The following is a 23,418-nucleotide window of genomic DNA, read 5'->3' as shown; positions in this document are numbered from 1 at the left end:
AGAATCATATGACAGTATTTTTGAATTTTGTTTCCTTTTTAAATTCTTGCAGTGTCCACCAAATGTGCATAAAATGGATGGCTACACTTGTGAAAAGGACCAGGTGAGATGTTTGACAGGTTTTTTTTTAGATCTTGCAATATTTAACATTTACACCTTTTTCTCACAGTTGACCATTTTGACACTTCTTTAAGAGATGTTTTATCTCTCTTTCTTCAGGGTCGCTGCTTTAATGGCAGGTGCAAAACCAAAGACAGACAGTGCAAGTACATTTGGGGAGAGAGTAAGTTTAATACATTTTGTATTAACAATGCAAGAAATTGTTGTTTTTTCAGTCCGCTTCCATCTCTACAAACTAAGCAGATCTTCAAGAAATAACGTAATTGGTACATAATATGTCTGTTCCAATCTATAACTTCTGGTCACGTTTCCTTCAGAGGCAACAGCAGCTGATAAATTCTGTTACGAGAAGCTCAACATCGAGGGCACAGAGAAGGGTAACTGTGGGAAGGACAAGGACACTTGGATCCAGTGTAACAAACAGTAAGAACCTCTGTTCCTAGAAGCTGTGCAGTTGTGGATCATTCTCCCCCCCTGTGGTCTTCAGTTGTGCGTTTGTGTTTCAGGGATGTTCACTGTGGGTACCTGCTGTGCTCCAATATCGCACCTGCCCCACGCCTGGGAGAACTACAGGGAGGGCTGACCTCCTTCTCTGTAGCCCGGCACAGTGCTTCTCTGGACTGCAGGTACACACTCGCTCACTGCTGGCCCACATTATTCAGAAGGCCCAACTAACAGCCTGCAAAATATTTTTAAAACGATACAGTATGTTTTAAGTAAATGTAATAACGTTTGAAAGGATTTATTTGTCTTTGTTATCTAAGAAATCAAAATCAAGCTTTAGTGTCATTACCTTAAGATCAAGGGGGAACAGGCCAAAGTCACCATGTGGTCTCAGTTGTTCATAACGCATTGTGGATGAATACATACAGTATATGCACAGTGGACAAAATGAATTATATCTCAACAAAGTCAACTGATGATATTAATTAGTAAATGTTACAGATTGGTTTCTTTTTATGTAATGCCATAGCTTTGTAGATATACCATGATAAGATAACATATACTCATATATACTGTTCAGCACTACCTTTACTGGTATTAAATGCTGTGTGAGTGACTCAGTCTTGTTTGTGTGGCAGTGGTGCACATGTGCTTATCGATGGAGACACTGACCTGGGTTACGTCGAGGACGGGACGGCCTGCGGGACAGACCAAATCTGTTTCAATCACAAATGTCTCCCCATGCATCAGTTCAACTTCAGCACCTGCCCTGGGACCACAGACAAAATCATCTGCTCTGGACACGGGGTACAAGGATAGAGTGCATCCATAGTCCAACACACACACGTTGTTGTTATTTTTATTTTTTAATACATTGGCTTAGTATTACCTTTTATTAAAGGCTCGTATGTCAGTGTCTCCTTCACCTTATATTCACCTTAAAGACCTGAAGTGAATATACAAAAGTAGAAATATTTCAGTTTCTTAACATTTTTGTCCAGCTGATACACATTTTTGTGTCACCATTCAGGTGGTCTCTCTCTGAGATGTTTTTAACTATTCTTTTTTGTTTTCTTGCTGCAGGTGTGCAGTAATGAGCTGAAGTGTGTGTGTTACCTGGGCTGGGCAGGAGATGACTGTAACTCCACATCTCCTCTCAGTTATCTGGTGGTGGGACCCACTGCCCCAGTTTCAGGTAAGGCTTTTAATGCTCTCACTACTCACTGCCTCTGTCTGTACCTCTCTCTATGTCCCATTTTCTCTCATTTATGTCCATTTATTCTTTTTCTCTACTCTTTCCATCCCACTTTATTACTTTCACTCATTCTTTTATCATCCCCTCCCTCCACTAATCCATTCACAAATGTTAATATGTTAAATATTACATGTTTTTTTGTTTGGGTTTATTTTTTATTGTTGATTGTTCATTGCATTACTCTTTATTTTAGCTTCTGTGTTGAGTTCATGTCTGCTCATGAAAACCAGCTGCATTTGTATTCACTTAACCATGCATGTCATTCTTTTTGTTTGTCATTATTTTTCACACTCATTCTTTGTCGACAGGCCGATGTCTTTGACGGAGTGACTAGAGGTCAGATTTGAGTTCCTTTTCATTGTATTTGCCCTGTCTTTGATGTTATTTCCTGGTCCTTTTCCTCTCTGACCCCAACTTCAGCTCACCTCGGTCGGTTAATCCTGACCGTTATTGAGTTTTTGTTATCCTGAATGGGAACCTAACACACTTCTAAGTTCCCCTCAGAGTAGTGCTGAAGGGTAACATGAGTTTAGTTGTTCTCAGTTGATTCCCCTTTGTTCTCCTTTTACACTTTCCTTGCTAAGTGTACTGTGTTCTTGTGTTCAGCTGCAGTGATTTGTGGTTTGTTTATCCCCATGTGTCCACGTTATTCAGGAAATTAGAGAAACACTTGCAATTAACACACATTTGGGCTCCTTCCTTCCTCCCTCTCCTCTCCTCCTCCCTCTTCCTGTGTCTCAGGTATCACCAGTACCAACATCATCATCGGGGCCATCACAGGCTCCATCCTCGTCCTCGCCCTCATACTGGCTGTTACAGCCTGGTGCTACAAGTGAGTGTCCCAGTATCCTGCATGTGTATTTGTTCATTTTTACAAAAGTTACAGCAATGATGGACTCTCATGAGGATACTCTTACTTCTCTTCTTCACAGGAGCTACAAGCAGAGATGCTATGTCGAGTCAGAGGTTCATCGAAGATTCTGCCGGTTTGCTCACTTTACTCTCATGTGCTGCTGTTGATTTACATGACAGAGCTGTGATGTTCTTGTTCTTTAATCATAGGCTTTGATTGCAAAGAACCCCTCTTAATTAAATGATCCAAAACCCAATGCAAAATATGCATTACAAATCAGGGAAGTGGGATATATGGAGAAAGAGAAAAAATCATTGTCCTGCAAAAGAGCAGTGGTGGATGAAGTACTCAGATCCTGCAAATTTAATCTGTAACAAGTAATAGTCCTTCATTCAAAATTTTACATTGGTAAAATTTCATAAGTAAAATCATTAATAGATAAAATACACTGCTCACCAGGTATAAAACTTAGCTGAGGTGCTGGAGCTAAAAAAAAAATCGAACGTAATGAAAAAAGCATCCACACACTCAAATCTATGCAAGAATTTTTTTTAATAGCTATCTTTGGGTCAGACACCTTCTTCATGGCATTAACGGATAGCGGGTGAATGCAGCAGTATAAAGAGCTCAGAGCACATCACATACACATAAAGACAAAGTGTCTGTAGTAACAGTCAAAAAAGCCTTAAGCACATTTACAAAATGTACAATATACACAACAAAATACAATAAGCAACAATAGAGATAAATGCTGTGTAAGCATCAGGCTACAGACATCATATAACATGGAACATAAAGAGTCTATTATCATTTATTTATAGCTAAACACATCCTCATTTAGACTCAGTGGTTGCAGTGTTCCTAATCAATAATTTATATAATTAAAATGTACTTTAAGTATTAAAAGAAAAAATACCCATGATAGAGAAAAAAGAAAAAGAAGAAAAATTAACAAACAGCAAATTTAAACAGACAATGAACTTAAGTCTGAAACAAATCATTGTATTTCCAGTCCAGTATTTCCATCTGAAATGTAGTGGAGTAGAAGTATAAAGTTGCATAAAATGGAAATATTTTAACAGTTTGAGTACTTAAAATACAGTAGTCATAGTTTAGTAGTAAATGTACATGAAAAAAGACACAATATTACTGTTTACACTGCTGTTCAACAGCTGCAGTAAGAGAACAAACATATACTGATAAGAAGTTTGATCACTGAGGTAAACGTTCACAAGGCAGGAAAAAATGTTTCAGCATAAAAAAGTATATTTTAATTGAATGTCATAGATTGATGATGATGATATTGTGACGATGGGTATTTACCTTCTTCTGTATTTCCAGGCAAATGCCTCCAGGTGATTATGTGACAAAGCCTGGAGATGCAGACTCATTTTACAGTGACATGCCGCCTGGTGTCAGCACAAACTCAGGCTGCAGCTCCAAGAAGAGGTCAGCCTGCCTGTCGCACCTGCAGATTTGCACCCTGTCCTTCACTCCCTCCATCCAATCCATTTCTCAGAACATCTCTCTGTTTGGCTTCAGGTCTGCCATCTCATCGTCATTCATTCATTTGCGCGAAATTGTGTGCGTGTTTGTGTGTGTGTGTGTGTGTGTGTGTGCGTGCGCACGCGCACGTGCGTGCGCATCAGCAGCACCTGTGAGGCGTTCTCTGAGTCACAGGTGTAGATGAGCTCATGTGTGTTCATGTGTTTGATAGCATGCTTTCATTAAGTGTCTTTCTCTTTCTGTGAGCATTTTACAAATGCAAATGCCAAAATGTTCAATTTTGGTCAAAATGATGCAGAAATCAGCTCAATGCTCTATTTTCATGTCATGTTGCATTCAGCTATCAAGATGTTTCACAGCTTATAATGTTGCCATCTGCTGCGATGGCATCTTCATCTACTGCATCTATCTCAGCCTTCCCCTCGTCTCCATATTTACAACAGATGCAAAACAACAGTTTAAATAATTTGTTGCAGACGATTTTGTACTGACAATATTTTGTACGTTGCATATGCATCTCTGTGTGTGTGTGTGTTTGTGTGTATGTGTGTGTGTAGATCTAATGGCCTTTCCCACTCATGGAGTGAGAGAATCCCAGATGCCAAACACATCTCTGACATCTGCGAAAATGGGCGACCGAGGAGCAACTCGTGGCAAGGTAACACCTCCCCCCACACACTGTACACTCTTAACAGTATGAAACATCAAATCCCTGATAAATAGATTCTGTAATCTTTATGTTTTTTATCTGTTTCTCACCAGGAAATCTGAGTGGTAATCGTAAGAAACTGAAGGGAAAGAAGTTCCGTGCTCGCTCTAACTCCACAGAGTAAGTTCCTTGTGGCAAGCAGGTCAGGTTGAGAGGTCATTGAACATTGAACAGGGACAGCCAACAAGGACAAGCTCTAGTGGGAAATAAACTCTCTTATTGTGAAGGATAAGGCTGGTAAATCTTTAAAAACTGTCACAAATTAATTTTTTTCCCCCAAAAAGGTAATGTAATGATCTAAAACAGCTGGGCACTCTAGTCTCTAGCAAATGTTGCTTAAACTGGAGTAAACCTGTTAGGAACACTTGTTAGAGGGATCAATTGTTTTGGTGTTTTCATGGCATTTTTTTGACAATAACAAAAGGATAGATTATTACCAGCCTTATCCCTTAAAGGTGTGGCGAAGTTGGAAAAAACTCACACAACTCTAGAAGAAAGAAATGCTCTCGTTAGATTTTGTATCAGAGATTAAAAAAAAGTATGTTACACTGAGCTTCAGACAACAGATATAGCTCTCACATTGTCTCCTGCAGTGTGAACCATCTGATTTGTGCAACTCGAAATCATGAATTATCTCTTTGACTTTTCTCAGAGCTTGTGAACAATTACATTATTTGCATATTTATATATTGCCTGCTAACTGTGAATGAACAGTGAATCGGCTGCATCCCAGCCTGCTGTGTCAGTTGGTTTGTTTGTGGGTTTGAAGGTCTTGGCATATGAAGTACTCTGCACCTGTTCTCATTGCAAGCATAAGACTGACTGAGTGGCAAGAAGCGAACTGCTTGGGAATGATATGACACATAACCTATATGCAACTGAGCCTGTAACACACAACACAGTTGTTTGTGATTTTCATGGTTGCTGTATTCATCAGAAACCACACACAGGTCTGTCTGCCATCTTCTCACCATTTTCTCAATTGCATCTTGGTGTTTGTTCAGGATATCTTTGCTCTGCTCTGCTTTCCTAAAATATTTACTCTTCCTCTCTTCCTCCCCTCCTCCCCCCAAACCCCAACACTCGCTTATTTCTGGAGATTTTCTGTGATTTTCATTTCCTTTCCTTCTTTCCTTTTCTCTCTTCTCCCCCTCCTTGTGTTGTATCCATCACACCCCCCCTCCTCCTCCCCCTCCCACAGGTATTTAACCCCTCGCTTCAAAACAGAGTTTTATGATGTAACTAAATGGGTAGAAGATGTGAATAGAAACACTCAAGGACCGTATCTTAGGTATTATCTCAGACCGTGTCCTGTACCCCACATGCTTGTCTAGAAACCCCCTCACTTTTGGTTTGATTTGTGGTTTGGTTAAAGAAAGTTAATAAAAAAAAACATCTGGCCTTCATGTGCATAAGTTTTAGAAGTAAATAATCAGAGTAATATCAACGGCTGGCATGTTACGACTTGATGTTTCTTTAAGGGGTTGCTGCTGAGCATCAAAAAAGGACATTTTTATATATCTTTCTTTCAGTTTCAGTGAAGATGTTAATTTTTCATTTTACAGCTACATTTTTACTTTGCAGATTTTTATTTTCAGCTAATTATTCGTATTGTATTGATGCAGAAATGGCTCTTATTGCCTGTGCTACAACGATAATTCTCATTTTATTCCTAATTTCTCCTCACTTCCTTCTTTGCTTCTCCCTCACAGTCTCTTGTTACTTCTGCATGTTGAGTGTTGTTCTGTCAGTACGTGTCTGTCTGTCAGCCCTGCATCGCTCCCGGTAACCTCATGTGCCTTTTATGATGTCACAGCCAAGCCAGACATTTTGCTCGCTGCTCTGACATCATCACTGTGCTGCTGTGAAAAACTGTAAGCTATCACTCTGATCTTGTCCAAGGTCTATAGATAATTGCAAGCACACAAACACAAGATACCAGGTTTCCTCTACAACAAAGAGGAAGCTCATGGGAGGCCGGTTCTGTAGCACGTACATTAAGCAAAAAATGTAATCTGTAGACCTTCTCTATGTCCAGGAGCACATTCCTGCCTCTGCCCCTGTTTAACATCTACTGAAGGATAGAAAGAGTACAACAGAGTGGAGAGATGTAGAGCCCTGGTTCCTAAAGTACAAAAATAAAATGAAACCCCACATGTGGAATTATATATACAAACAAGTAGCATCTGCATTTAAAAATCACAGAAAAGAGCATTTCATTAAGAAAACAGCCAATCACAGAGCTTAAAATTCAGTTGCTAATGTCACCATTGAAGATGGTTGAAGTATGTAAAGTATGCAGATTTTCAAAATACTAAATAATACTTATTTCCCCAAGGCGTTTTTTTAAACAACCTTTTTCTTCTATCCCTTTACTTGTTGTACACTACCTCGAAAAACATCTGAAAGCAAGAGACTCCTCCCGTAATCAGTCAGCAGATTAGATATGCTGACCTCATGTTAGAGACCCCAATATAAACCTCTGCCCTGAGAAATGTTCCTTAAGTATACTTATTTACTTCTTGGTGTAATAGATTGCCCACTATGAATCAGTGACAATAACTCAAAGACAAACAATCCAAATTGATGATTTATTTAGAAATATAAACTAGGTAGCATTTGAACCTTTTCAATTATTTAACACCATCACTACCAAACTTATGGTGAGTTTCATCACAGTTGAATAATTCTGTATACACCTGAAACTGGTGTGTGCACAACCTCAATGTCAATACAAAAAAAAAGTAAAAAAAGAAAAGAATCTAGTTGTCACAACAATTGACACAACAATATTTGAAATGTGCAAGAGGTTGGAAATGTCCTTGTTTGAGGTAGGAAATTATCTTGTCAAGTCACCATAGCACTGAAATTTTTCATAGGTCAGAGAACATAGACACATTTAAAGTCTAGACAAAAAACTGTAAAACAGAAAAATGAAAGAAAAATAGATAACTCAAGTGTTGCTATCAAAGCTTGTGAACTCAAGTCCTTGTGCTGTCCTTGTGTGAGCAAAGGAGTATGTGTAACCTTAGCCACCTTAGCTAGTGGTGTCTCCTCAGTTGATGCCTTTAAGCACAATTCACTTTTCAAACAGTGTTGCATTGGGGCCTGTTAATCAGTCCAGCAAAGGAAAATAAACACCCGCTCGTAGCGTGTGCAATGTGCATGCCCATAGCAAGTGTGAAACAGCGCCAAAGGTTCCCAGTGGCCGAGAGCGGTATCACAGGGGCTTGACCATGCGAGGGTGCCACAGACAGACAGACAGACAGACAGACAGAGATTTCGTGCTTTATAGATAGATAGATAGATAGATAGATAGATAGATAGATAGATAGATAGACGTCATCACGCTGTTTCACATAAAGTATTTTACAATATTTTGAAAATACAAAAATACACAACACTACAGTGTAGTATTTTGATACAAAATAGTATTTGAAATACCTATTTTAAAGGGTTTAGTCTTTTTTCCCATTAAATATTTTTCTTATGAAGCATTTTGGGTTTCATAAATTAAACTAAGCTGACTTGATGTCTCAGTAGAATACATTTATCGATACAGCATTTTTTAGGCTTAAAAAAAGGTGAAAGAAATCGGAATAATCAAACGATATAGTGTTGTTTACACAACCCACTATAAGTAAACTTTTTTTTTTAACAATTGTCACCTCTGTTTACAGCCATTAAATAGTTTTTTTTTTTTTTTAAAAAGCTTTATTTCCCAAAAAAATGATTTCACATTTCAGTGAGTCCTTTAGTTAGAGGAATTCTTTAAGTAACATTAATTTATTAATTTATTTACAAATACTTCTGGAACCAATGATTTGATCCACGTCTCCACTCTGTCCACTGTTTTGACTGATCCAGGTGTTTCAGGTCAGCACACAGTGGTGTAAACAAGCCGCTGCACACGCGGCAGGCCTATTGTGTCTGTCTCTCTGGACAGGACGTCTCCCTCTGATTCTCTCAGTCTGTTGTTCTTTCCCAGCTCCGGTCTGGTCTGCTGTCCCAGTCCCCTCATCATACTCACTGCTCCCAGCATTCCTCGTTAAATCACACACTCTGATCCTGCTCACTGGACAGCAGAGGTTACATTTAGCTCTTCACTGCAGCTAAAGGTGTATTTCTGCTAATTATGGTTGGTGTGTTGGTCCCTGATGCTGAAAAAGTAATTCTGCAGCACAGTGAAGCATGTGAGTTGCAGGAAACTATGACTACAACCGCACCGCTGCTGGGAACTGTGTACTGCTGTGTACAGAGGTACAAACTGTGTACAGAGGTTGCCCCTAAAAGCTGATTTGTGGCCACATTTTTTTTTCACAGATTACTTGACCTGTGTCTTCTTGTGGTGTGAACAGCATTATGAACTTCTAGGAGCAACTTCTCTCTGTAGGAAGATAAAAAGTGAATAATTAGAGCAGTTAAAAGAAGGATGTTGCCCAAAGTCACAGATCTAACATTAGCTCAACTTCCTGAATCTAACCTAATTTTTACCATCTGTGTCTTTGGCCAACTTAATCCTGCACCAATCAGAACAAAAGAAGCAATAGTTTAATAAAGCGTCCTTGGGTTTGTGAAAGGCGCTATATAAATCTCACCTATTATTATTATTATTATAATGTCACTACTTCTTTTTTTTTCCAGGACACTATCCCCTGCCAAGTCCCCCACATCCTCTACAGGATCTATTGCATCCAGCAGGAGATACCCTTACCCTATGCCCCCCCTCCCCGATGACCAGAGGAAAGCCAACAGGCAGAGCGCAAGGGCAAGTATCAAACAGGAACACATTATATCATTCAAAGATGATTTTGGACAATCGATCCAATGAGAGATTCAGCACTGTGATGTCTAATCTTCATACTTTTTAAACTTTTTGTGGTGTGTTTCATGGCAAGTTATTTTATCTATTTATTATCACAATAACACCACAAAAAAGATAAAATAAGACCAGCCTAATCCTTTAAGTACAAGCACAGAGCCAAATCTCTGTAAACAAGAAGTGAAGTGACTAGCCAACAGTGAACTACAGTATAGAAAATGTTGAAATGTCTTTTTGTTAATTTTCTCATTCTTGTCTCTTTTCTTTGCTTTTCCTTTTCTTCTTCTTTTCTCTCCAGCTGTGGGAGACCTCAATATAAACAGCCCTGTTACCCACTTTGCAAAAAGACCGTAAGGAACTACACTTGACTCTCCTTTTCTATGAATGAAAAACACAAAAACGAAACAAAATTGACTCTTAACAACAAAGGAGAAAGAGAGAGACCCCCCGACTGGCGTGGAAATAGGCAGGGGTGTGTGTGAGTTAGTGTGTACAAGTATCTCCGTAGCCGTCCTGCCAGACGGCATCATTCAGTGGAGTGCCGGCGGAGAAACCAGCTCCACAACCACTCCAGACCAGCTGGAGCTCAGACTGAGCTGTTCCTGTCTGCCCTGGCCTCACCCTATGGGACTGGAACCCCCCACCGCTCTGACACTCCCACCCCCACTTTACCTGTCCTAAAATCTAAACCTGACACATCCTCCTTAGCTCCGGCTCTTGTCACTTTCACATCAACGCCGCCGTCCTTCCTGAATTGTTTGGAGCTCCTCTCTTTAAAAAAAAGGGGGGCAGTGGAGCCGAGAGCATCGCATCATACTGCATTGCTGGATTTGTTGGATCATTTTGACGCACGTGAATTACTGTAGTAAATCCGACACTGTATGCATGAGAAATCCCCTGTTTAACAGCAACCTGCTCCTACTGGTCAAAAGACAAGAAGAACAGTGGTCTGATCTAGACGGAAAAGCATGTGAAGGGGCAGTGATTTTTTTATACCTTCTGTAGGCTTAGAAGCTTTCTCTCCACTATAGATAACCCATATTGTATCACCAGTTATAACCCACAACCCCAAGACACAGACCCAGCCCCATCCCACCCCGCTCCTCCTCTCTCTCGGCCGTTTGTGCGTGTGTAAATATGTACAGTAAAATACACACAGAGTACATTGTTGTTTTAATTTTTACTTTAAAAGAGATATTCCTCCTCTCTTCTTCCTGCTGTATTGTGTTGTAGACAGAAGCAGATTTCTGTAGGTTTCCACAGTCGTTCTTCTGTCTGTGTTTCTTTTTTTTTTGTCCTGTTTTATTCTCTCTCTGGCGTTTTCCTGTGTGATTGTTACCTCTATAGCTTTCTCCATCCACAGCAGAATGTACAAGTGTTCATTTTATATATGATCTTAACACTGGTTTCATCCATCTCTGGGGGAAATACATAAAATATCCATTACTGATGAAGTATTGATAAAGAGACTGAATGTGGCACTACAAGAATGTTACCCATGAGTATTAATTTAGCAAAATTGAAATACTTTTATGTGCCATTTCTGAGAGAAACGGAAACACTGAGATGTGTTTGGTGTAGTTATAGATTTTTCACTCAAATTTCCCCATTTATAATGTTAGGATGTGTTTAGTTTCCCATAATGTTTGAGAGCAATGTGCTCCCATTTCCACAGTGAGAGTACATAGTCACTCATCACTTCAGAACAAGAGGTCAAAGATGTGAGTGTGGTTTATAACTTAACTCAGCAAGAATCTGGAAACTGTGATTGAAATGTGCATTTTGGATTTAGCTGTGACGATTGCTATATTTAGCCTTGTAAATGATTAAGTATGCTGTACAGTGCTTGCTGTTTGAGCTTGTGAAGACAAACAGCATGACAGTTTATATCAAACTAAGTTTATTTCTCTCTGGTAGGCTATTTGTGAGACCATAACGGGAAACGAGCATGTCAGTGAAAGACTGTTTTCCCCTAATCGCCTCTTGCTGTTGTCTTAATGGGTTTGTTTACCACAGACTACACTGTTTGTCAGCAAAGTCGAGAAAACTCATGGCAGGAAGCCTCAGTATGGAGCTGCTGTGCTTCAACTGATATGCCAGTGTAGCTATATAAGGTTGATTTTTTGGAAACAAATCCCATAAAATATCATTCCCCAAATGCAAGTTCTTTGTACAGTTACAACTCATCGCTCTACCTGTTTAACTGTTGTCTTAAGGCCTCCTGTTTGCCATTTTACTGTTGTTCAGTTTTTGTTCCGGCGTGTTAATTTGTTATTTCATGTATGCATTAGGACTGTATAGGTAATATGATCTTCACAATACTGGAATAATATAGCTACTAGTATCTTTTTTATTAAGTACCTTTGTAATGTTCACTTTTTTCTCAGCATTATGTACAGCCACTATTCAAACAGTAATTAAGTGCATTATTGTAATTATGTGTGTTGATGAGTTTGAATGGAGACATGTTGAGTTTTTTAAAAAACACTTTTGTCCCGGGGGGCCTGTAGAAGCTGTTGTTCCTCTGGCATGTGCGGATAGTTTTGGACGCAGCTGTTGTAAATGAGATCTGAATGAGTTCATGATTTGCGTTCTACCAGAGCTCGCTTCTTTGTTCTGATCTTCTTAAAAGTATTGGTCAGTCATCTCCCTGGGTTACCTGAGGCTGTGGAGAGCGTCGCCTCAGAACTCTTGAGTAATATTTTTAACATCATAATACTGTGCTAAAGCAAAACATTTGACTTTTTCTGTCTTGGTGTCGTGGACATTGCACTGCACAAAATTCTGAGGATGTTGCAGTTCTCAGCTAAGGATGGAGACCACACAGGCCGCAGTGTCTCTCCATGATTGTACAGCTGTCAGCCTTTCTGTTCAACATATCTGCTGTATCTGCCTGCACACATGGCTGGACTGACTGATCCCAACAGGACGACTCTAGCAAACGTCCCTCACATAAGAGATGTCTGTCTCTGTCCGGCCATAGTCTTGAATGTATTTGTATACTGGAGCACACCAACCACCCAGTCTCAACCATGTGGTCCCATCCTGCCAGACACACGGCACTCTGCTCAAGGAACCTTAAACCCCCCCTTCCCTCCCTGCCATATATACAAGTTTGGATCTAAATAATGCAGTTGCTGTCTTTTTTATTTTTATTTTTTGCCTGTATGCTGTACAGACTGATGATGCAAAAACCCCTTATTATTTTTTTCCTCCTAATCATTCAGTATTGTAATATATTTAATATAAAATAAAACTTTCATCAACACAGGTGTCTGCGCTGTCATTTCTCACATAAATATACTCAAACTTGAAGAAGAAAAGAACAACCTTTAACTGAGCAAGCAACTTCCAGCAGAGTTTAACTTGTGCAGAGCCTTGTGACACTGGATGTTTTTACAGTAAGACAGTCTGTAAGATACTGTTGTAATCCATCACGTTCATATAACAGAAACTGTGCACTATAACTGTACAGTTTCTGTTATTATAGGTCTTTCAACTGCTGAACAGGACGGGACTCTGCTGGTACTTGTCACCCGTCGTGGTGAGATATTGTCCGTGTTTTGTCACAAATGTTTCTGTGAATGCTGCCTCAGTGCCTGCAGCCTGTCATGATGGATGGCTTTAGTTGCTGTGGCTTCGTCTTCATCGAGCGACTTGCGGATGCAACTTTTCAGGTGCTCAATACCAAACCCAGTGGAGGCAGAGACAGGGACCACGTGTCCGAAGGTCATGTAGTTCTTTGGTATCATGTTGTCAGGCAACAGATCAGAAAACTCTGCAAGAGAAAAACAAAAAACAGAAAAGATATGAAGCCCAGTGTGTATTATTGTAGCAATAAGCCTCCATGTACAGTGTTGCAGCTGTGGATGTGGGGGTGGTTCTGGACAACATAACTTCCTGGTGACCCCTTTGAGGGTATCTGATAATCAGACTCCATTCCCATGTCGTTTCACAACATCACTGAACAAATGGGAGCTGTAGGCGGCCTATCGGATGTGTGGACCCAAGCTAACACTGAGGTGCTGTGAGCCGAATTCAACGAAACACTCAAACAGTCAAGTCTGTATCAACTGAGGTACTCAGAAAGTCATAAAGTCATACTGCCAGTACGACAGTTTAAGTTATTGTTCTTTTTTTTCTTTCAAATAAGCTTTATTTATCACTCACTTACAAAACATTGAAACAAAAAGATGAACATTACATTAATAATAAATGAAAAACAAATAAATAATACAAAAATAAAAATATGCCAGGGGTCATGAGTATAGAAAAATTTAATTGAATTAAAGATACTGAAGTGGCAGGACAGTCTCATAGTTTTGATAGCTTTCTTGTTTTTAGCAGAGGATATTGACTTAAAATACAATTCCAGTTCTTTCATAAAAACACAGAAAAGAGGTTTCACTTTGGCTAAATGTACATTTGTGGATGTAAAACTTTGAAAGAATTATAATGAAATTGATTAAATAATATTCTTTTTCAACTGAAATGTCACTCTTTAAAAAAACAAAATTTTGCATTTTGCAAGAGGAGCTTAAAGTCACATAAGATATTATCTAAGATAACTCTACAAATATCTTGCCACAGTTTACGGGTATATTTACATTTCCAGAACAGATGGATAATAGTCTCAGTATTGGAGTCACAGAAGGCACAATTTAGATCCAGATCATCATATTTGAATTTAATAAAAAATGATCTGATCTGGGTAACATCGATGAATAATTCTAAATGAGACTTTTTCCACCTTATTAATCACGAAGAATTTTTGAGGCAGGGATAAGTTATTGTTCTGTAGAGTCACAGCTGAACTACAGCTCGTCATAGATGCTCTTTGTGCATGATGTCTAGGGACTATTTGTATGTTTTGAGTTGAAGTGAATTTCTGTGAGAAGGTGCTATAGTTCTTTTCCATCATCAAACCAACTTATAACAAAAAGTATAACTTATAAAGCTAACCCATTAATATACCTAATGTTTTTATTATTTACCTTCTGGGTTTTGTAGTTGCTCTTGTAGCTGTGCTAGTTTGTCCTCAGCTTCAGGCAGGTCCATCTTATTCACCACCAGTAAAGCAGGCTTGGAAGTAAGCTCCTCATTATATAACTCCAACTCCTTCAGTCAGTAGAGAGAGAGAAGAAAGTGAGATGATGATGGAGGAGAGAGGAAAGGTGAGAAGTAGGTGTTTTTTCTTTAGACATTTAAAATGACTGAACAGGAACACAGTATCAGTCTAACCTTGGTGAGAAGCTGCACAGCTCCAAACGCCGACCTGAACGGGGTTTTACTTGCCAGCTGAAAACCGCAAACATCCACCTACAGCCACACAAACCATCATCATCATCATCATCATCATCAGCAATGTCTGCTATGTTTAACTCATTACTTTATCCATGCTCAAATTCAAAGATGCACGTGGGTGTCTGATTAGTTACTACTACACACCACAAACAGCAGCTGCTTGGTCCTTTCCACATGTTTCAGGAACTTGTGGCCCATGCCTTTATTTATATGAGCCCCCTCAATCAGGCCTGGGAGGTCTGCAACAGAAATCTACAATACGAAAAGAACAGAGAAAACACCAGGGAATGAGGGAAAACCACAGAAATACAGAATATGAAAGTTGAAACACCAAGCTGTGACATGCATTTCCCTACCTGCTTGTGATCTTTGTACATCAGTTTGCCAATCTCAGGCTTCAAAGTTGTGACTGAGAAATAACAAAGAGTTAAGAATTGAATAGAGTATTTTTGAGCTCATTCAATCAGAAATGCACAAATAAAAATACAGCTTTAATGTATCGGTATTTTTTACTCACAAGCATAGCTGCCAATCTGAGGTGTTGCGTTAGATATGGCTGTCAGGACAGACGACTTTCCAGCATTTGGGAACCTGACGGCGATTCAAACACAAAATCAGAGATCTAAACATGTCTATTTGAGTTTCAGTTAGAGTGAGACAATATGTTCACGTGTTTGCTCACCCCACCAGGCCCAAGTCAGCGATGAGTTTGAGGTCCAGTCGGATGTGCTGGAAATCACCCTTAGTGGGTTTGAACGCAGTGTAGGGGGAGCCTCCATGTCCTCCTTTTGCCACCAACACACGATCGCCCAGAGCATTCAGGTCACCTTAGAGGGAGCAATAAAAGCATAAAAATAGACTAATTTTATTCCACTCCCATTTGAATATTGCTGCTATATTTTGTGACACAAATGTGATGCTTTACTTATTAACATGCAGCCTAAGAGCCACCATTACTTTATATTTCAAATTAAATCCAAAGAAGTACAAATGTTTGACCAAAAGCATGCAGTGCAGCGTATTAGGTAGGAATCTCATTCATCAACATCTTCATGAATTAAAAAAATAATGACATGAAATGAAGATGTGGGGTGTTGCAAAAGGGAGGAGCTTCTGACTTACCAAGTACTCTGCCATCATCAGTGGTGACTGTAACACCAACTGGAGCAAAGATCTCCTTGTCCTCACCCCTCTCTCCTTTCAGTGAACGGACACTGTTGAAAAATAAAATGACAAAACAGCTCTGACTGACTTGTCTCTACACAATGATGATGATGCTAAAACTCCACTTTTGAGAGAATCAAGACCCTGTTAGGAGAAACTAACCTGCTGTTGGCTCCCACTGTGCCTGTAAAACGTTTCTTTGGGTACTTGTCCTTGACCCTCCTCAAGGTCATGTTCTTTGAAGCCACCACCCAAACATCTCCCCCATTCCCCCCCTGGCCCCCAAGACGAGGTAAACCCATGCCACCGTTACCTCCCTGGACGTACATACGAAGGTTGTCCACAAAGTTTCCATACTACAGAGGGGGAAAAAAAGACATTGGACAGAAATGAGGTTTAGTAAAAAACAACAACTAATAATAATAATAATAATAATAAACTGGTGAGTGGAGCTACTTTACTAACTTAAACTGGTCACCTAAACCGATAAAATGTTTTACTCCACTTTTACTAACACCATTACAACAACGGTTGGTCTAAGGGTTTATATGCAAGTATTTTGTTTTTCAAATCTGGTAAATGTTAGTCAGAGAAAAGCCTTACAACTATTACACAGTATGGCACGACATTTAAAAACAGCAGGACTGAATATCTGAAAATCTGAAAATAAGTTAATGACCAAAACTTAATATTACATTAGTTTGTTATAGAGCTGAAACAATTGGTTTAAAGGACCACAACCTTGACATTTTGTAGTGTATGATCCAATGTCCTCTTTATAATGTCAATTTATAAAGAATAGTAACACCACTGAACTAAGTGAACATAGTGCTAGGGCTACAACTAAAAATCTATCTCCATTACTGGTTAGCCAATTATTTCTCCGATTGATGGACTGGTTGTCTGGTCTATACAATGTAAAAAATGGTGAAAACATGTCACAATATCACTAAGACACAAGATGCAACTTAAAATGTCCACAACCCGAAGGTAATCAAGTTTTCTATCACAGAGGACCAAAGAAAACAAGACATATTCCCATTTAGAAGCAGTAATCAGAGTATTCGCATTTTTGTGACTCAAAACGATTAATTGATTATCAAAATAGTTTGTGATTCATTTCTGTTGCTCGACTAATCCACTAATCGTTGCAGCCCTATATTATCCTATTGCTGTCATTATATGTCTGCGCATTTAATAACAGCTCATAAGGCTTTGGAGTGTAAACAACGCTGTTAATTGCAGTTCAATATTAGTTTAGTTGTGTACCGTTCAGACACACAATAACTACCCAGCATCGTAATATTATATTATAAGTTAGATTGTGGATTTCAGGCTGCAGAGGTCACACAGTCAAAGTTGATGTTTTGACAGCCTCCCATTCAGCTTGCTAGCTAGCCAGACAATGACACTATTACACGTTTATTATTAAACTCTTTTGGTGAGACTAAAATGAGGTCTGCATCTCTACCCACCTTACGGAAGCAGATTCTGCTAAACTGAACCATTTTCGGCGGCGTTTATCGCCACTTTTCGTACTTGTTGTTTAGCTAGCAGCTAATTCACATGTGTTTGTATGAGGAGCCGGAAGTGGTGCGCAGCTTATTTGGTTCATGAGCCAAAGGGGCGGGGCTGCTGCATTCAGGTCTTATCGGAGTGTTCGTAATAACGAGCTTCCGACTCGTAAATAGCGTTATATTGCCAAAGCAAGTGTGAAATGAAACAAGAACTAAAAAATGTAACCTACACGAACAGCACAGTTGTGATTTTGCTGTAAGAAACATATACAAATAAGTGAAGTTAACTTAAAGTAAATTCTTTCTTAAATAGAAAAATGTAGACTTGTAGTCAAAAAATGTAAATACAAATAAGTGACAACTATACCACTGCATTTTTTTACGTAAGAGACTGAAAACCACACATATATGGATAATGCCTTCCATCAGCCAGAGACCATCGTTTAATGTAATTAAACCTTTAGTTAATGGTGGTGGTGATGTACACTGTCAATATTCATTCCTCTCCTCTGTTACCATACAAAACCATTCATCCCATTTGACTTGAATGCAACATCACACAAGGACCAAACGGACCAAACATTCATCACACATGCTGCTAGTGCAGATACACTTTCTAAAAGCAGATACACATACAATAACACAATTTCGAAAGCTATGCATATAAAGCAGTTCATACTTTTGATGTTGAATCCCCAGCTGTAATTAGCAAGTTATATATCTTCAATGTTTTAAAGATGTAGTGTTCCAAACAGTCTATTAAAGTTAAAGCCTAGTGGCAGCAGCCAATCAGAGCTGACTAGTTCTGCAGCCGACAAGCAGATGGAAAGGCCCGGGAGGAGAAGAAAAGGCGTTTAATAGTTAAGATGACCAGTTATTAATCAGTTGATTCTCCTTGGACTTCTGTGTGCATGAATGTAAAAAAGTAAGTGCAAGTTTACCTGTCTTTGAGTTTAATTTGTAATTATTTTCGCTACATAGGATGGATGTTTATGGCATTTCCTTGATTTCTATAAACTATATTTCTGGCATAATTATTGTGTAAATTCATGTCTAGAAGCAGGACAGAGTAATACTAATACTTTGGTGTTTATTGAGTGATAATTGATGCATAATTTGTAGTGTTATTTTGGTGACAGTTCATGCATCCAGTTTAGTGCTATAATGTGTTATTAACGCGTAATTTTGGATAAACTTTAGAGAGTGCCACCTGTAGTGTATGAGACCATAAAGGCATGTTCCAGTTAAATATGTGATATATTCAGTGGAGACTGACATTGAATGTTGAAGGCCAGTTCATTCATTATTTTATTAATATTCTGTTGGTTCTTGCTAGAGTATGCAGACCATTACTTACCTCGAATTTGCTGTCTTATTTCCATGGTCAGTTACAGTATGTAATGTTATGATTACATTTAAGGTGTAACCTGATTGTTTCTGTGGATCTTGCATATGTGTGTTTCCTGTAAACCACACCAGCGTCTTAATAAATAGGTAAAAGGAAGTTCTGCCTCTTCTGTGTCTGATCAACATCCCTTGGCTACGACACACCTGCACCACTTATTCTCAGCTACAATACTAGCTGCTCTCTCAATGCGGGCTCAAAATAGACAACCAACTGTGCTTTACAAATGACTTCCCAGATGTTAGGTGTTTTAATTTGTTTTGTTTGCCCATATGTCAATTATAAATTAAGTAATTAATTAAGTTGGTAATAGCAATGTTTAAACATGTTACTGCGTAGAATATCATTTACAAAGCATGGAAACTACACTTTACATTATACAATATATAATCCATATAGTTTTTACATCAGACCCTATAAAGGCACAGTATACACCATCAAAAGTGCTTGCTTCAAAAATCCCCATACTGTCTTTCAATCCAATGTTTTGAAGTTTTATCTTTGTCTGAACTATAGACCAGAGGGTTGCCAGAGGATAAACCGTAAGATATTTGGTTGTTTTTTCACCACCACCACCATAAGGAAAAATATTCTACAAAAATAAATATAGATGGCCATAAAGTTTAGTGAGCACATTTAAGCTCTACAGAGGTTGAACCCTTTTCCAGTCTGCCTCTTCTCAAGCAACAGTTTTCATCTTTAGCTTCACTACCAGAAGGTATTCAACTCCATCCAATACTTTCATACTGGATGTAAAGAATCCTCTATCACAGTTTATAAGCAATTTATAGCAGGACTTTGTTTCTACATGGGTATTGTGTGGGACCTGAGGTTTCTTTTCTTTTTGTTCTTTAAAAAAAAAATTGGGCAACCATATGTTAAAAACAGCTCTCCACCTCAGGCCCAGACAATGAGCAGCAGAGTGTCAGCAGTGCTGTGCGGATGCTGAGAGATGCTCTGATCTTCCAAACCAAACGCAGGACCCGGTTCTCTCTCTCTCTCTCTCTCTCTCTCTCTCTCTCTCTCTCTCAGACACACACACACACACACACACACACACACACACACACGCGCAGTCTCTCTCTCTGTCTGCCATAAAGACATAGAGAAGATCTACCCTTCAGACAATAATTAGGCTACAACCTGATCAGACCTGTACACACCGGGTCTACTCGGATTTAACTGGAGGTAAGCGTGTGTGTGTGTGTGTGTGTGTGTGTGTGTGTGTGTGTGTGTGTGTGTGTGTATGTGTGCGTGCGTGTGTGATGACGAAGAGAGAGGTTGGCTCTTTATCTAATGCAAGACCCCGGACAGTTGCATACTGTAGGTCCTCCCACCGGTATCTGCCTATTTATACGGTTAGAAACGCCGCCGTGCGTCGTGATAAGAGGACGCGGCTGGGAGATAGAGAGATAAATCACAGTGCGGTAAGAAATCATGTCCTTAGTCGACTGTTACGGATGCTCGTGAGTGTGTGTTTGACCTAAATTATGCAATGGTGGTGACAGACGATGCCGCATGTGCTTCTTGCGTCTTATTGGACGCAGGCTGCAAGGATCGCGGCTGGAGTCAGGAGTGTAGTGGGAGATTTTAAGTCTGTGGGTCAATGAGGAGGATGTGTATGTATGTTGGGGTAAGACAGACTGCTACATCATTCAGTAGCCTGTACTGCAGCAACATCCACGCATATAACCAAAACTAATGCAGGGATTAAGTCAGTCTAATTTAGAAACTGACCTGCAAGATTCAAGTCAGCCTAATTTAGAAATGGACTTGCAGGCTGCTCCGTGCTAATTGGCACAAGTTGCAAAGACGAGATTGTATTTGTAGGCCTTTGTAAACCTGAAACTGATGGAGTATTTTCAATTAGAGTTTCAAAATGATTCATATCAGTTAGATTTAAATGTGTACAATATGTTTCTATTGACCATGCTGGCCACAAGTCAAGACATGTTACTGTAAGTTTAATTTGTTTTCTATAGATCCTCAAAGTGAGGTCTGGTCCATGAGAGGGTTTCAGGGGGTCCATGGCAAAAAAGGGAAATATGTTTTTTCTACTGTAATTAGTAATAGGTAAAACAATGACAGAATGTGTGACTGTTTTGGTTATTATTATTATTACACTTTCTGTAATAAAACATCTAAAAGTAAAAATCTTATCAGATGCTGGATCCTGTGACAAAATCTTATGAAACGGAGGGGTCTGTGGTCTAATTTGTGTAAGTTTGGGGTCTTTGATATGAAAATGTTTGAGAGCCACTGCTATAGATAACCAACAATACTCAGTTCACCACGTTCTAGTCTGTCCTATCACACAGATGCTGCTAAATGCACACATGCAGGCAAAAATAAAGTCAACTAACATCTTGAGTTTGGGTATTTCTGTTACTGTCACAGTTTCAGTGTGGGTATATTGTTTTATTTTGTTTAAAAAATGTTAAAATATATTTCTTGCTCCCCGTTTAGGTAAAACAAATGGTCTTAACAGATGATTTGCACTGAATCTGTTTTTACTTTGGTATTGAATGGAGTTTATTAAATGTCAAAGAGTATGCACACAGACTTTTCATTTATTTATTTATTGACCCTTTTTTTAAACAGGCTGGTCCAATGAGAACAACATGACCAAAAAAAGTAATATTTACCCTCGTAAATGTAAAATAGTGTTGAACAGGTGTAAATATTACATGATGCAACAATGCAGCCCTGTCGCTTATTTACATACTTGATAACAGAGTACTATAGTAATCCTACTCCGGTTGAAAGCCATCCCAAATAAACACAACAAACTGCTGTGTGACTAAATAAGCCTGTGGACATTTTAGCTGAGGTTATTTTGTCACATACACTGTTACCTAGGACAAGAATGGACATCCTGGCTCAACAACTTAGTGCTGTTGTGTTAGCCAAAATTCAGACTTGTTATTTTGACCTGGTCTGTTCTAAGTAGTAATAAGGTCTACTGAATTCTTGAAAAGGGTATTTATATCAGTAACCTCTAATCTAAAAGAGGTCACAGTAAAATATTCAGTAAAAATCCACTTATGACTGAAAATGTGATGTTATTAAGCAATATATATTTATATATATATATATATTTAGAGAGAGAGAGAGAGAGAGAGAGAGAGAGAGAGAGAGAGAGAGAGAGATGCATTTGGCATCATTTTGTACCATCATCATTACAATATTTAGAAAAAAACTACAACAAAAGTTGTATTTTTTTTGTTCACATTCTATTTAATTCATGAAACTGAGCAGTGGCACGGAAAAACCAGTAACAACCTGCCAACTAGGGGCATGGCATTCTCCAATCAGGGCAGGCAATGTGAGGAATCCAAGTGCTTTCACTGAAAAGGGTAAACAAGCTGACCACCAGACAACCGGTTGGCTGACAGACACAGGTCAGACAGGAGGAGGGAGGGATGTAGAGTGGGGTGCACATGAAATGAGGTAGACTCTGTTGGCAACAGGGAGGCATGTGAGATTTATTGGAAAGTGAGCCAAAGTTTTGGGGTGTAAGACAAAAGCGCCGTGGGCAGTGTTTTGGTTATTATGAAACTGGGGCAAGTGGGCACTGTTTTGCTGTAGCCGGCGGGTAATGTTTTGGCGGGACCGGCTGTGTGTGTGTGTGTGGTGGCGGCAGTGGGTATGAGAGGAGGAGCTCTGATGGTCTGGCTTGTCAGCATGCCAGGACCACATTCTCATCCTGCTGCTGTTGAAAGGGGCTGTAAAGACATAAACAGGCCCAGTGGGATTAGGGCCCACTCGGAGGAGTGATCAGGGGGATTTGCTGCCCGGCGGGCACACAATGGCACTGTCGTGTAACACACAAACACACACTACACATGCTCAACGGCAACGTTGCACAACAGACCCAAGCCTACATAAATCTGATTAGAACTCCCTTTTGTTTGAGAAGCGGCACCGGGGTTAACAGAGGCTAGTCTCGCCGCGGGCCCTGTTTGGTAGGACAGGGGGTGTGTGGACGTTGGCGGGACGGCAAAGAGAAAGACTGGGGGCACGTTGTGTTGTGGCGGCGTGTTTCCACGTGTGTGAAGCCCCAGACAGACGGGGAGGGTCATGGCTGTGTGTGGAAGCACAATAACAGGATGAATAAAGGGTTTTTTCCACCCCTCGATGTGTGTGTTTCTGAGTCAGCTGATGATGGTGGATGGAGACAGGATCTAAGCTAACATGAGACAACAACAACACTGGCATGCAGACACAAAGACTGCTAGCCGGTTTGAACCTGTTCAAAAAATCTGACTCAGAAAAATGGAAGCACTGGGAGTACAAAGCACAAACAAGGCTCTATAGTT

At 39.6% G+C, this 23,418-nt stretch overlaps 2 protein-coding genes across 2 annotated transcripts in view; one reads left to right on the top strand and one right to left on the bottom strand.

The window, feature by feature from the left end:
• Positions 1–10,416, top strand: part of adam22 (ADAM metallopeptidase domain 22) — a 63,193-nt gene extending 52,777 nt beyond the window's left edge. The window contains exons 19-32 of the mRNA XM_053327548.1: positions 53–103; positions 220–283; positions 438–543; positions 627–746; positions 1,203–1,371; positions 1,648–1,759; positions 2,561–2,651; positions 2,752–2,805; positions 4,014–4,214; positions 4,736–4,836; positions 4,941–5,007; positions 6,089–6,178; positions 9,532–9,655; positions 10,008–10,416. Coding sequence (XP_053183523.1) covers positions 53–103; positions 220–283; positions 438–543; positions 627–746; positions 1,203–1,371; positions 1,648–1,759; positions 2,561–2,651; positions 2,752–2,805; positions 4,014–4,214; positions 4,736–4,836; positions 4,941–5,007; positions 6,089–6,178; positions 9,532–9,655; positions 10,008–10,028 — 1,371 coding nt within the window. The 3' untranslated portion in view covers positions 10,029–10,416. The remainder of the gene's footprint in view (positions 1–52; positions 104–219; positions 284–437; positions 544–626; positions 747–1,202; positions 1,372–1,647; positions 1,760–2,560; positions 2,652–2,751; positions 2,806–4,013; positions 4,215–4,735; positions 4,837–4,940; positions 5,008–6,088; positions 6,179–9,531; positions 9,656–10,007) is intronic.
• Positions 10,417–12,846: 2,430 nt separating this feature from the next.
• gtpbp10 (GTP-binding protein 10 (putative)) lies at positions 12,847–17,764 on the bottom strand. The gene is made up of 10 exons (XM_053327555.1): positions 17,653–17,764; positions 16,340–16,533; positions 16,136–16,227; positions 15,696–15,840; positions 15,531–15,604; positions 15,370–15,422; positions 15,158–15,265; positions 14,951–15,028; positions 14,704–14,827; positions 12,847–13,487 (listed from the first exon to the last, which is right to left on the bottom strand). The coding sequence occupies exons 1-10, from the start codon at positions 17,683–17,685 to the stop codon at positions 13,276–13,278; spliced, it is 1,113 nt and encodes a 370-aa protein (XP_053183530.1). The 5' UTR covers positions 17,686–17,764; the 3' UTR covers positions 12,847–13,275.
• Positions 17,765–23,418: the final 5,654 nt, after the last annotated feature.

The sequence above is a fragment of the Scomber japonicus genome, chromosome 10 (assembly GCF_027409825.1).
Source record: "Scomber japonicus isolate fScoJap1 chromosome 10, fScoJap1.pri, whole genome shotgun sequence".
Lineage (NCBI taxonomy): Eukaryota > Metazoa > Chordata > Actinopteri > Scombriformes > Scombridae > Scomber > Scomber japonicus.
This window is presented reverse-complemented; position numbering and strand designations above follow the sequence as displayed.